The sequence below is a fragment of the Fundulus heteroclitus genome, chromosome 5, assembly GCF_011125445.2.
Source record: "Fundulus heteroclitus isolate FHET01 chromosome 5, MU-UCD_Fhet_4.1, whole genome shotgun sequence".
In the NCBI taxonomy this organism is placed as follows: domain Eukaryota; kingdom Metazoa; phylum Chordata; class Actinopteri; order Cyprinodontiformes; family Fundulidae; genus Fundulus; species Fundulus heteroclitus.
In genome coordinates this window covers 43922179-43934394 of record NC_046365.1, presented here as the reverse complement: position 1 = coordinate 43934394, position 12216 = coordinate 43922179, and the positions used below count along the sequence as shown (strand labels likewise).

Here is a 12216-nt window from a genome sequence, read left to right as displayed (position 1 = left end):
TGCTGACCCACTTCTGGTTGTGTGCCCAGCAGCAGCCGGCGCCGCAGCAGCAGATGTACATCGCCCAGGTGCTCCAGGACCCAAACTCTGACGAGCCGGGCGGAGGCAGCAGCGAGGAGGACCGCGGCTCGTCGCAGGACGAGGAGATGCTCAACGGAGGCAGCAGCATCAACGAGGCGGATTTCCAGTCGGGGGAGGACAGTCTGATCGCCAACGAGGTCCACCAGTAGCTGGAGGCGGAGCCAGAGGGAGGGGCGGAGCTAGCCGTGCCACCGCCACCAATAAAGCCAACTGGAGGTTTACTGTTCGCACGCAAACCGTGGTGTGGCTAGGTTAGCCCCGCCCCCTCTCAGCCTGAAGACTCGACCCTGACCTTTGACGCCGGCGCCGGATCGCCACCATCCAGCCCTCCGCAGGAAGTCACTGTACATACCCACCACGCCCAAACTGTCCGTACCGCGGGGAGGGAGGGGCTTAACTCGTGCCTGGGCTGGTTTCCGTTCGTTCGCACTTGTCTTGATCCCTGATGATTCCCGAGTCGTGTGAAGGTCGTCAGGAATCAACCTTTTCCCTCGCCGCCGTCTGGCGGCGCCCTCGGCATCAGACCGCTAACCTTCCCAGCCGTCCGTTCTTGTAGCCGTAGAAGCTCGCTTACGCAGAACCGCCCCTCCGTCCTTCTGTTCCCCACATTAGTTCTGCACATCCTCCCACTTTCTGTCCGCCCGCCAAGCTTCTCGCTGCATGTCGTTCTCAGGGACGTCGCCACCTAGCGGCGCCGTCCTTCATCGCAGGAACAAGCGCCCGTTTTCATCCGCAGCTCGTCCTGCTGCGGCAGAACTGTTCGGAACCGACGGACCGGGCCCACGGATCCTTCCCTCCCGGCTTCTGTCACCTGGACTACCTTAAGATGTGAATAAGGCGCCGTCTGTAGCTTAGCCCTCCAACTCTTTCTGAGACTCTCGGACTCTTCTGGCGGCAGCAGAGAGGTCGGACGTCTGGAAACAAGGAAGAGCAGCGCTTTTCGTCCGGTCCGGTCCGGTCCGATGCCTGGAGCTGCCCAGACTCTGGGGAAATGTCTGTGTGTGTGGCTGATCGTTCTCCAGCATTCACCTCCTTCAGCTCCGTCTCCCAGTAACAGCAACGCCATGACAGCATCGGTTCTGGTTCCGTTTCCCGGCCCGGTTCAGGTGGTACCAGTGGTTCTGGACCCGGTTCTGTCAGACAGGTGATGGGTTGCTATCTTCAGCCTGACCACCAGGTGGCAGTAGTTGTTCCAAACGTCATTTAAAACGTTTCAGTGATCTGGCGGGTCAGAACTTTCTGTTGGCTGGATGCTGAGAACCAGTGGAACCGGACCGACACCGCGGCCCGGTTCCCTCAGATCCAGCACCTTCCAGGTCTCATCCTGACGCTCTTACAGAACCACACTTTCATTACTGGTTCCTGCTGACCCGGTCTGGTCGACCGGCTGGTTCTGACCCGGTCCAAGTGATTCGGTCCAATTGGGTCGCAGCTACATTCCTGCTGTTGATCTCAGAACCAGAACCAGAATGATGGAGACGAAGCTGAAGGTGGAATCTGTTCCTCTGAGTTCATGTTTACATCAGTTTGTTTTAGTCTGTGTGTGTGTGGGGGGGGGGGGTCACTGAGGGGGGGGGGACACTGAGGTCATTGGGGGGGTGGGTCACTGAAGGGGGGGGTCACTGAGGTCATTGGGGGGGGGGGGGACACTGAGGGGGGGAGAACACTGAGGGGGGGGGTTACTGAGGGGGGGGGGACACTGAGGTCATTGGGGGGGGGGGGCACTGAGGGGGGGGGGGACACTGAGCTGGACGATGAAAGCTGCAGCCGCCGGTTCTTGGCGGCTGCACGCCGGAGAACCTGCAGCCTTTGTGTTCGTGTCGTTGGGTCTCCTCGGCGCTGATTGTATTCTCTGGAACCAGAACCCGCAGGAGGTCGTTGCAGCGGATCTGGGTCAGAATCTGAGGTTCCTAGTTCAGCTCAGAACCTCCAGAACCCGCTGGTCTGTTGATTCAGCCCAGGAACCAGCAGACTCCCGGAGGTTCTGCTGGGAACCCGTCCAGTGGGTTCTGGTTCTGAGGAGCTGAGCTGAACCCGGATGCGTGGTTAAAAAGTCTGTGTGATATTTTTGTATCTTGCCGATTGAAGTATTTGATACCGAACTGTGTTAAAGAAGAAGCTGTGACGACTGGAAGGTTTTTAAACGCCACACTTTTTGCTTTTCTTAGTTTTTTAACTGGTTGCTATAGCGACTGAGATGTGAAGCAGCTGAAAGCTGCAGGAACGGCGCTGAAGAACTGTGTAAATAGCCATGGACTGCACCGTCTGAGACGACACGGCGCTTCATGTCAGGCTTTATTTATTGCTGTGACACTATTTATTTTTACTTTGCTCTCCGGGTGTACCGTGAAACCTTTGTCCTGTTTATGTTCCACGATCAATAAAGAAGCTGGCTCCCATCCGCTCCGCCGTCTCTTTGTGGGAACAAACGGCGACATGACCCACTGTGGACATGACCCACTGTGTGTGTGTGTGTGTGTGGGGGGGGGGGGGGGGGGGGGGGGGCGTTGTCCCGGGCCCTAGCAGAGCTGTCAGCTGGCCTGCTCAGAAACACCAATAATTAAAGGCCGATGAGGCGCAGAAGTGACCAGAAGGATTTTTAACGTTTCAGCAGAACTGTTGGCGCAGCTTGGAACCTTTTTAAATGGTTCTGAAAGGTTAAATGTTCCAGGTTCTTTCTCACTGGATGGAAGAAATGTCATCACATCGGCCCCAAGGTTTGGAAACTGACCGAACAAAATGTTTTCCACCTCACCTTCATTAGGCTGTTCCTCAGGGCTCCATATTGGGTCCAGTTTTATTCACTATTTACATAAATAACTCGCCGCCATGTAACTGATGCAAAGTTTAATTTTACAGCTTTGTGCTGCAATCAGCCTTTCATATTCCTTAGATAAACCTCAACAAACTGAAACTCAATGCTGAGAAATAAAGAGAGGAACTTTTCTACCTGGTGGTGGCGCTGTTTCATACACTAAGGTGTCCTTTTAGAAATATTGGATTTTTTATAAGAAAATTAATCTTCTTAAAAACCAGAGTCCTGTAAAATCTCAGGTTTGAATAATTTTTATTCCAGACATTTTTCTCTGACTGCTATTTTTATATGTTTGCTGTTTGAAAACAGACTTTCTGTTATAGCGCCATGCTGTCCTAACCTGACTAGAATCAGGTTAATGCTGTCCTGCATGTTGACTCCCAAAACCACCAGGAGAAATAATCTGAACGTTAATCCCCAAACACCTACTGATTCTGTAAAGTATTCACACCCTCACCTTGCTGTTTGGGGTGGGATGGGGGATAAATAAAGTGTTTGGGTTACTTCACATAAACTATGTAAAATCTATACTAGCAAAGAACATAGCAGGTGTTGGGAAGTTGGCTCCTCTTAATTATAAATCACTGACAACGCTTCACCTCCCATAAATGACCTGCTGTGCAGAGATTTACACACATATAAGTAAAGAGTACGTGTATTTAATATTTTGATAATATAGATTGCTGCAGTTTAATGATTGCACATTGAAGTCCATTGTATATTAAAGCATATTTACAGGGACATGTAATATTGCAGTAATTAAGTGTGACCAGGGGGCATAAATGTAAACTTCTTCCTCCTTTTTGGTCTGATTTCTGTTCTTTTTCTCTCGTTTTTAAGTCTTTTTGTTCAAAGTTATTGTTCGAAATAAACTTTGGTTCATTCTTTCAGAGAAAGGAAGCCTGGCGGGGAACCCCGCTCCACCAGCAGAGGGCGCTGTGGTTTAACTCCGCAGAAGAAGAAGAAGAGGCGGAAGTAGCGTCACCGTTAGCTGTATGCTAGCTGATGCTAAGGCTTTAACCTAAAGGCATGTCTACAGCCTCCAAGGTGGTTCTGACGGCGTCTGTGGTTCTGACTGTGGGCACGGTGGCTGGGGTCCACCTAAGGCAGGCCTGGGACCGAGAGGTAAGCGTCCAGAACCGGGAAGGTTTGGGTCCAGAGAGGTCAAAGCTGGACGGGTCGCAGGTTCTGGTTCTGCTCTGTAGAAGCTGATGGACCGATGAGACCCAGTAGAGATGTCCGAGCAGAACTCACAGAACCACGTGTGCAGGTAGAGCGGTACCGGCAGGCGCGGTGGTGCAGGCTGGAGATGAGGAACATGTGGGTCGGGTCAGAACCAGCACCGAACTGGAGGTCAGGTCAGCAGGGATCTCTTTACAGGAGTTCGCCCTGGAACCGGTGGGTTGCTGGTTTGAATCCCCGCTCTGCCCATCAGAACCCTCAGTACATTTACTGTGTTCAGATAATAGAACCAGAACATCCGGGTCAGAAACAGCAGAATCCAAACCCAGCATCTTTCATTTCAATCCGGACAGAACCTGCCAGACGTTCCATCAGGAACCCAAAGGTTCTGGAGCTGATTAAAGCTGGTTCTGTCTGGAGCCTCAGAACTTGGGTATCAGAAAACGGTCATCGGTCCATTAGCGCCCCACACTGGGCTGGTTCTGGAATAGTGAGCTACAGAACCTGCAGAACAGAAGCTCAGAACCATGTGGGGTTCTGTGGGATCAGAACCGGCTGTTTGTGGTTCTGTTGGACTCTCACGGCTCTGGTGTCTCCGCAGCGCCTCCACGAGGGCGTAGTCCGGGACCTGGAGCGTCTGCAGCGGAAGAAGGAGAACCTGCGGCTGCTGGAGGAGCAACAGGTTCTGACCCGACAGCTGGAGGAGCAACAGGTTCTGACCCGACAGCTGGAGGAGCAACAGGTTCTGACCCGACAGCTGGAGGAGGAGAGGCAGCGGCGAGAGGCCAGGCTCCGCCCACAGGACACCTGAGGCAGGTAAACCCGCGCTGATGGACAGCAGCGGGGAGCAGCTGGCGGCGGCGGAGGAGGAGGCGGCGTGCACGTCGGCCTCGGAGGGGCTGGAGGAGGGGGAGGTGGAGGGGGAGACGCTGCTGATGGTGGAGGCGGAGGGTTCTGTGGACCTGTCACATGACCAGAGCGGAGACTCTCTGACCAGCGACGTGGGGGAGGAGCCGGACGGAGGCTGGGCCTGCGAGGACATGTCCTTCTACTGCGACCGCTGCCACAAGTGGGTCCCTGCAGGTGAGCCAATCAGAGCGCAGGGCGGAGTCACAGACTGAACGCTGCTGGTGCTGGTCCTGAAGGTTCTGACCCGGTTCTGTGCAGCTCAGCTCCGCGGGGAGCAGCCCAGTTACCTGAAGGGAGACAACTTCTTTAAGTTCCTGTGCTCCGACTGCGCCGAGGATGGGAAGGAGAGCTTCGAGAGGATGAGGCTCACCTGGCAGCAGGTAAGCCCCGCCCCCCCAGGCGCTGCACACCTGCCTGACACCTGCAGGTAGAAAGCTGCTCCCTGTGTGCAGGTGGTGATGCTGGCCATGTACAACCTGTCGCTGGAGGGAACGGGGCGGCAGGGATACTTCCGCTGGAAGGAGGACATCTGCGCCTTCATTGGTCGACACTGGAACTTCCTGCTGGGAAACAGGTGAGTTTGTCTCACCTGACACATCGCCATGGCAGCGGCTTCAGTCTCTGTGTGAACGCCGTCACTACCTGATCCGTTCCATCAGCTCATTTACGCTAACAGAATAACTTCTTTTGTCCTTTTTCTGGACGCGGGTTTCTTTTTGTATATCTTTGTATTTGCGTAAATGTTGCATATTCTAAAACTTAAACAGAAATGCATAAAAATACATGATTTTTGTTTTTTTCAATAGCAAAAATGTTTCCCAGTTGTGGTTAGGGAAATAAAAATATATACACCTTTTCTTAAAGTTCATAAACCCCCAGCTATAAACACACATATGAGTATATGTCACTGTAGCTTTTACTGTTTGTCCCTGTGCTGCTGACAGCTCAGCAAGAAGCTTTTAAATAAATATTTTAATTTAATCTGTGATCATAAAGTCAGCAGCAGGCGCCACGAATTAAACTCTCAGAACAGCAGGAACCCAAATGTCTCCACGGACCAACGACGAGCTGTTGCCTCAGGCCGCCTGGTGCCGGACATTCCCCACACAACCGGGTCAGTGACCCGCATGGTTCTGAATCGTCTCTAGAACCCGGTCTCAGGTCGTGATGAAGACGAACAGCAGAAATGCAGTTTTCATGTGAACAGGTTCAGGTTGGGTTATTCTTTCCTGGGTTGGTTCTGACCAGCGATGCAAACAATCGATTTACTATTAATTGTGGATTAATGGTTAATTAGGTAAATTTGTTCCTCTGCTTAGACCTGTCAGTGTTGTAGTACGTCTGCCATCCAGGAGATGGCGCTGCTGGTCATTCTAAAGTGGAACCAGACCACTGTAGTTCTTAGAGAAAAAAGTCATGACGGAGGTCCCAACCTCCGTCCCAACCTCCGTTTGGGACGGAGGTTGGGACCTCCGTCCCAAACGGAGGTTGGGATTATTTTTTCTTTAATGATAAAGATGGAAAATGGTCTCTATGTGGTTCTGTTTTTAAATATAAATGCTGAAAAAGGTTGTTAAGTTGTCAGATAAACGTCTCCATTCAGCCGGGCTGCCTGGCAGAGCAGAGTCAACCCCTCAACCAGAACTCTGATGTGCTCAGAAGGTCAGGATGGTGAGGGATTTCATGAGGATTATTAGTGTTATATTTTATTCCCTTCAACCTCTTTCTTTCTATTCAGTAACCTGATGGGTTCCTGAATGATTCACTGAATTTTATTCCCACACACTTATTGTGCCTCTGATATCCGTCTCTTTGGTTCAGTTTGTTTTATGTAGTGTAGATTCAGGCAATGTATTAAAATTCATAAATCATTTTATAAAGATAATTTTAGTTCCAAACACATTGAATCACTATTTTAATACTTTTCCTAAAAAAAATAAAAATAAACCCATGGTGTAACGCAAAGACCTTTAATACAGGAGAAAACTCTAATCAATTAACAGTCGACCGATGATCAGACGGCTTTAGATTATCTCATTAATCAATAACTTGCATCCCTATTATTGACTAATAAGTTAACCTAAAAATGATTGAACTGAATAGAAACAAATAAGATGAACAAAATATGAAACACTGATAATCATCATGAGTCGTACTTTTAGCTTCATGTGGTTCTGAGTCAGTCTGGTTGAGAGGTTGACGTCGCTCCGCCAGGCAGCACGGCTGAGCTAGTTGGGTGTTTATGGTTAAAATTGTTGGATGAGGAGTGGCGCCCTCTGTTGGATGGTGGCCATATTACCTGAAAGAGGCCGTCTGGCGGAGGTTATCAGTTAATCGGACATTAATGGACAATCGTACGTCAGTTAGCTGTTAGCATCCCTGGTTCTGAGCCATCTGTGTGTGAACCCTCCAACCATCAGCCGGGGATGAAGATCCTACGGCGACCCGTCTCCCTTTATGCCGCCGTAGGGTCGCCTTCAACATGAGAGCTGGTGGCCTCCATAAAGCTCAGTGGTGATTGACCACCAGGGGGCGCCGGAGCGCACCGAACCTATTTATGTGATAATAAAGGTTCATCGTGAGGTTCTGTAGGAGGATGATGATGGGTTGATCGGCGCTTCGCAGGAAGAAGACGTCCACATGGTGGAGCACGGTCGCCGGCTGCCTGTCGGTCGGCAGCCCCACCTTCTTCCGCTCCGGAGCGCAGGAGTTTGGAGAGCCTGGCTGGTGGAAGCTGGTCCAGAACAGGCCCCCCACCCTGAGGCCCGACGGGGACAAGTCCAGCTCCAAGACTAAAGGTGAACCGCCGGCGCCAGTCGCTCTGACACCTGTGACACCTGACACGTGACACCTGTGACACCTGACACGTGACACCTGTGACACCTGTGACACCTGACACCTGTGACGCCTGACACCTGTGACACCTGTGACGCCTGACACCTGTGACACCTGTGACACCTGACACCTGTGACACCTGACACCTGTGACACCTGTGACACCTGACACCTGTGACACCTGCCACATGTGACACCTGCCACCTGTGCTACCTGACACCTGTGACACCTGACACCTCTGACACCTCTGACACCTGTGACACCTGTGACACCTGTGAAACCTGACACCTGACACCTGTGACACCTGTGAAACCTGACACCTGTGACACCTGACACCTGTGACACCTGACACCTGTGACACCTGACACCTGTGACACCTGTGACACCTGACACCTCTGACACCTGTGACACCTCTGACACCTGTGACACCTGACACCTGTGACACCTGCCGTGTTGCTCTGCAGCTTCCAGGCCGCCCATGGATCCCATCATCACCGTAGAAGGTCTGAGGAAGCGAGGCGCCAGGAACCCCGTGGAGAACGCCATGCAGCTGAAGGAGAAGCGTTCTCGCACCCAGGAGGCCAAAGACATCCGGCGGGCGCAGAAGGAGGCGGCGGGCGGCTACATGGACCGCAGCGCCTCCTCCACGCCCGTCAAGCTGGGCGTGTGTCGCGGCGGGCGGCGCCCTGATCTGGTCCTGGAGCGAGGCGAGGTCATCGACTTCTCGTCCCTCAGCTCCTCGGACCGCACGCCGCTCACCAGCCCGTCGCCTTCGCCGTCGCCCGACTTCTCGGGCCCGGGAACGCCCGCCTCCCATTCGGCGACGCCCAGCTTGCTGTCGGAGGCGGACCTCATCCCGGACGCCATGCCTCCTCAGGCGCTGTTCCACGGTGAGTCCACGGCGCGCAGGCGGCGCTTTCCTGCGGTGAGGAGAAGGCTGATGTCACTTCCTGTCTGTTGCTGCAGATGATGAGGAGATGGAGACGGAGGGGATGATCGACCCGGGGATGGAGTACATCCCTCCGCCCAACGTCGGCCACGCGGGCCGGAAGAAGCTCCGCCCCCCTCAGCTTCTCATCAAACAGGAAGCTGACAGCGAGGACGACGACGGCCACCAGGACCGCTTTGAAGAGCCGGCGGGCAGCAACGAGGCTCCGCCCCCTTCCTCCCGGGCGCTGGCAGCGGAGCGGCGGAGGATGGCGCTCCCTGAGAAGTCAGACGGCGGCGGCGCCCCACGCAGCCCCCGCTTCTCGGCCCTCAGCCTGTACGAGGAGCGGCTGCTGCTGCGGCGGCTGGACGCCTGCCTGCTGGCGCTGGCCGTCACGCCGCAGGGCAAACGCCTCCACAGGAAGCTGCTGCTGCGCCAGGCCAAGCGCCAGAGAGGGCTCCCCCTGCTGGACATCGACCGGGCCGTCAGCGCCGCCCTCAGCCTGGTGGGAGGGATCTGCGGCCCGCGGGAGGCGGAGTCACGTGGCGGGGGCGGAGCTAAGGGCCAGTTTGGCACCGGCAGCCAGGAGCAGCGGATTCTGGATCGCTTCCAGGTACCGGTACCGCCGGCGGTTCTGTGGGGCGGTTCTGTGGGGCGGTCCTGTGGGGCGGTCCGCCTGCAGGTCAGAACCTCCTGCTCACGTTTAACCGTCTCTCCCTGCAGACCAACTTCTCCAGCAGAAGAGGAGTCCAGCAGCGCTCCGTCTCCTTCTGGCATCGCCTGATGGGGGCTGAGGGCCGCTTGGAGCCCAACATCAAGAGTCCGTACACGGCCCGCATCCTGAAGCCCTTCATCAGGTGAGAAACGATGGCGCCGCACCACAGCGGCCTATGAGCACGGAGCGCCGCGTCTCACCCTGTCTTCCTCTTCCCAGGAGGGACTTTGAGTCGCGGCCCCTCAAGCTCCGCCTCCTGGCGGAGATCAGGGCGTATCCTCACAGGAAGGATCCGGACTGGACCCCCCAACCCGAGGCGCCCATCGACTACTGCTACGTGCGTCCCAACCACATCCCCTCCGTCAACGCCATGTGCCACGACAGCTTCTGGCCAGGTAGCCCCGCCTCCTCCTGCCGTTATTAGAACAGTGATCATAGAACCAGCACAACAATAGAGATAAGGGGGGCTGACCTCAGGTGTGCTCCTCCAGGTGTGGACCTGTCTGAGTGCCTGCAGTACCCGGACTTCAGCGTGGTGGTTCTCTATAAGAAGGTGGTGGTGGGCTTTGGCTTCATGGTGCCGGATGTGAAGTACAACGAGGCGTACATCTCCTTCCTGCTGGTCCACCCTGAGTGGAGGAGAGCCGGCATCGGGACCTTCATGATCTACCATCTGATCCAGGTGAGTCCTGCTGGAGCGGCAGGTGGGCGGGGCTCAGAGGGCGTGTGGCGGCGCGCTGACCGTGTGCCGCTGTGTTGCAGACCTGCATGGGCAAAGACGTGACGCTGCACGTGTCGGCCAGCAACCCCGCCATGCTGCTCTACCAGAAGTTTGGCTTCAAGGCCGAGGAGTACATCCTGGACTTCTACGACAAATACTACCCGGTGGACAGCAGCGAGTGCCGGCACGCCTTCTTCCTGCGGCTCCGGCGCTGAGCGGCGGCTCTGCTGCTTTTACTTCTCTTCTAAATAAAGGCTTCAGTGCTGTGGTTCTCCTGGTCCTGCTCTGATGGTTCTACTGGAGGCTGCTGGTACCACCAGACCTCTCCAGCTCTGAAACGTGGTAAACGTGGTTAGAAGCAGGTTCAGAGACGGCAGCAGGACGCTTTTAACGGACCCTCCTGGTTCTTCTGACTGGAAGTGATACTCTGGAGTCTGGATCTGTGGAGGAAGCTACTGGTGGTGATGTTAACGAGGCCTCCAGTTAGGACGAGCTGCTCCGCTCTTAGAGGAAGGATCTGATTGGCCGTGATGCTAATTATCATTTTTCATTATCAGAAAAGTGATGAAAAATCAGGGAATTTGTAATAATATCTAAGAAAGTCGCTCATGTTGTCAAACTGATCCGCCTTTAACACGTTTATTAGTTTTAGAGAGATCTCTGCCTCATTTCCACGCCGAATCAAACTTCTTTCTTTAATGAAAAGAATCACTGAGTCATTGAATCATTCTGGCTGAACAGTTCACTTTGGGCTAGCGATTCTTACATTTCCATGTGTGGCCAGCAGGAGGCGCTGTTTCCCCATATAAGATATGCAGGTTGGATCTGGTTCCTGTAAAGGTTCTCTGCTGCTGCTCCTGCTGGACTAAAGACAGAAAATATGTCCAAAATATCCTTAATGCTGCTCTGAATCTTTTGGCCTGAAGTTCATTTGAAAAATTGTTTAAAATTAAAAAATCCTTAAAAAAATTCACTTTTTGCCGCACTCTAATTTCTCACCCTAATTATGAAAGTCAAATAAAATCCTGCGTGAATATCAGTGTTTCTGCTGATTACTGATGTTTTATTTCCATAAACTGGAGTCAGATCTGGATACTAACCTTAAAACCTGTGAAAAACCTCTAATATAGAAATGATTCCTGCAGCTTTGGCTGTGGGGGTTTAACAGGACCGCCTCAGAGATGATTCCTGGAAAACGCCTGAACTCTTCACCCTGTTTTCACCTGTAGAAATCAGACCAACTGAACATCCTGCTGGGGGTCCAAAGTGAGGCACCTGGCACTGGTTTTCTGCGCGCCCCCCCCCCCCCCCCCCCCCCCCCCAGCACAGGTTGATGCAGATGTAGACTTTTTTATTACAGCAAAGTTATTACAGGCAACTTCAAATCTTCCAATTTAAAATGTTACAAATAACACCAATTTCTTTTATTAACCACACTTTTTATATTCCGTATATTTTCATAGTATATAGAACCACGTCTATCCAATGACCTTTATTCAAATGCAGACTTTGATGCACAAAAATTTGCTTATAATTTGTCTAGTAAAGGAGGCCAGATACAGCAAATGTTTTCAAAAATAATTAGTAAACTGGATGACTTTTCAATGAGGTAAATGTGCAAAAACCTTTTCACGGGTTGTATCTACAATGATTTACACATCCCCGTCCCACAGAAAATGTGACTAATCACTAATTAAAATGAACCCGACTCTGGCCAGATGGATGAAGTTCTGCTGAGCTCCACGCTGGTCCTCCAAGTCCTGTTTTCAGTAGTTCATCCAAACATGTCACAGAAAGTTAAACATTTATTTTCCAGACTAATCATGCCCGTGTAAATCCTCAAATATCGGCTCATCAGCAAACATAAATCAGAGGCAGCAGGACTTTCTCTCAGTTCTCCTGAAAACGTTTCCTCACCTGTCCAGGAGTCTCTGTCAGTTCTGGAGGTTCTGATCTGCCTGCAGGTGGAGCGCTGCTGGTTCTAAGCACATGGAGGTCCATCCTCCTAGAACCAGTCCGGGTCAGAACCAG

At 52.9% G+C, this 12216-nt stretch overlaps 3 protein-coding genes across 9 annotated transcripts in view; all 3 read left to right on the top strand.

Annotated features, from left to right (window-relative positions):
• LOC105920162 (CSC1-like protein 2) overlaps positions 1-1645 on the top strand; it is a 29922-nt gene extending 28277 nt beyond the window's left edge. For 4 of the 5 annotated variants that reach the window (XM_036137714.1, XM_036137713.1, XM_036137717.1 and 1 more), the window contains one exon: positions 30-1645. In XM_036137714.1, coding sequence (XP_035993607.1) covers positions 30-230 — 201 coding nt within the window. In that variant the 3' untranslated portion in view covers positions 231-1645. The remainder of the gene's footprint in view (positions 1-29) is intronic. The other variant, XM_036137716.1, reaches the window with a different exon arrangement.
• A 2193-nt stretch (positions 1646-3838) lies between these two features.
• On the top strand, positions 3839-4936 carry LOC105920170 (protein PET117 homolog, mitochondrial). 2 transcript variants are annotated; one of them, XM_036137712.1, is made up of 3 exons: positions 3840-4021; positions 4680-4760; positions 4821-4936. In XM_036137712.1, exons 1-3 carry the CDS (start codon positions 3926-3928, stop codon positions 4887-4889), a joined length of 246 nt encoding a protein of 81 aa, XP_035993605.1. In that variant the 5' UTR covers positions 3840-3925; the 3' UTR covers positions 4890-4936. The 2 variants fall into 2 exon arrangements, with proteins under 2 accessions (XP_012711139.2, XP_035993605.1); XM_012855685.3 differs by having other exon boundaries at positions 3839-4021; positions 4680-4916.
• Positions 4886-11219, top strand: kat14 (lysine acetyltransferase 14). Of its 2 annotated transcripts, none has more exons than XM_012855684.3 (10): positions 4886-5161; positions 5246-5367; positions 5440-5561; positions 7613-7785; positions 8286-8711; positions 8788-9362; positions 9473-9606; positions 9684-9859; positions 9956-10146; positions 10227-11219. In XM_012855684.3, the coding sequence occupies exons 1-10, from the start codon at positions 4909-4911 to the stop codon at positions 10398-10400; spliced, it is 2346 nt and encodes a 781-aa protein (XP_012711138.3). In that variant the 5' UTR covers positions 4886-4908; the 3' UTR covers positions 10401-11219. The 2 variants fall into 2 exon arrangements, with proteins under 2 accessions (XP_012711138.3, XP_035993601.1); XM_036137708.1 differs by having other exon boundaries at positions 8788-9393; positions 9432-9606.
• Positions 11220-12216: the final 997 nt, after the last annotated feature.

Excerpts from the sequence above, each read along its gene's own strand:
- kat14 (XM_036137708.1), top strand. The coding sequence starts at position 4,909 with ATGGACAGCAGCGGGGAGCAGCTGGCGGCGGCGGAGGAGGAGGCGGCG. Across the intron at positions 8,712-8,787 it reads TCCTCAGGCGCTGTTCCACG|ATGATGAGGAGATGGAGACG; the intron begins GTGAGTCCACGG and ends CTGTTGCTGCAG. Across the intron at positions 9,860-9,955 it reads CCACGACAGCTTCTGGCCAG|GTGTGGACCTGTCTGAGTGC; the intron begins GTAGCCCCGCCT and ends GTGCTCCTCCAG.
- LOC105920170 (XM_012855685.3), top strand. The coding sequence starts at position 3,926 with ATGTCTACAGCCTCCAAGGTGGTTCTGACGGCGTCTGTGGTTCTGACT. Across the intron at positions 4,022-4,679 it reads GGCAGGCCTGGGACCGAGAG|CGCCTCCACGAGGGCGTAGT; the intron begins GTAAGCGTCCAG and ends GTGTCTCCGCAG.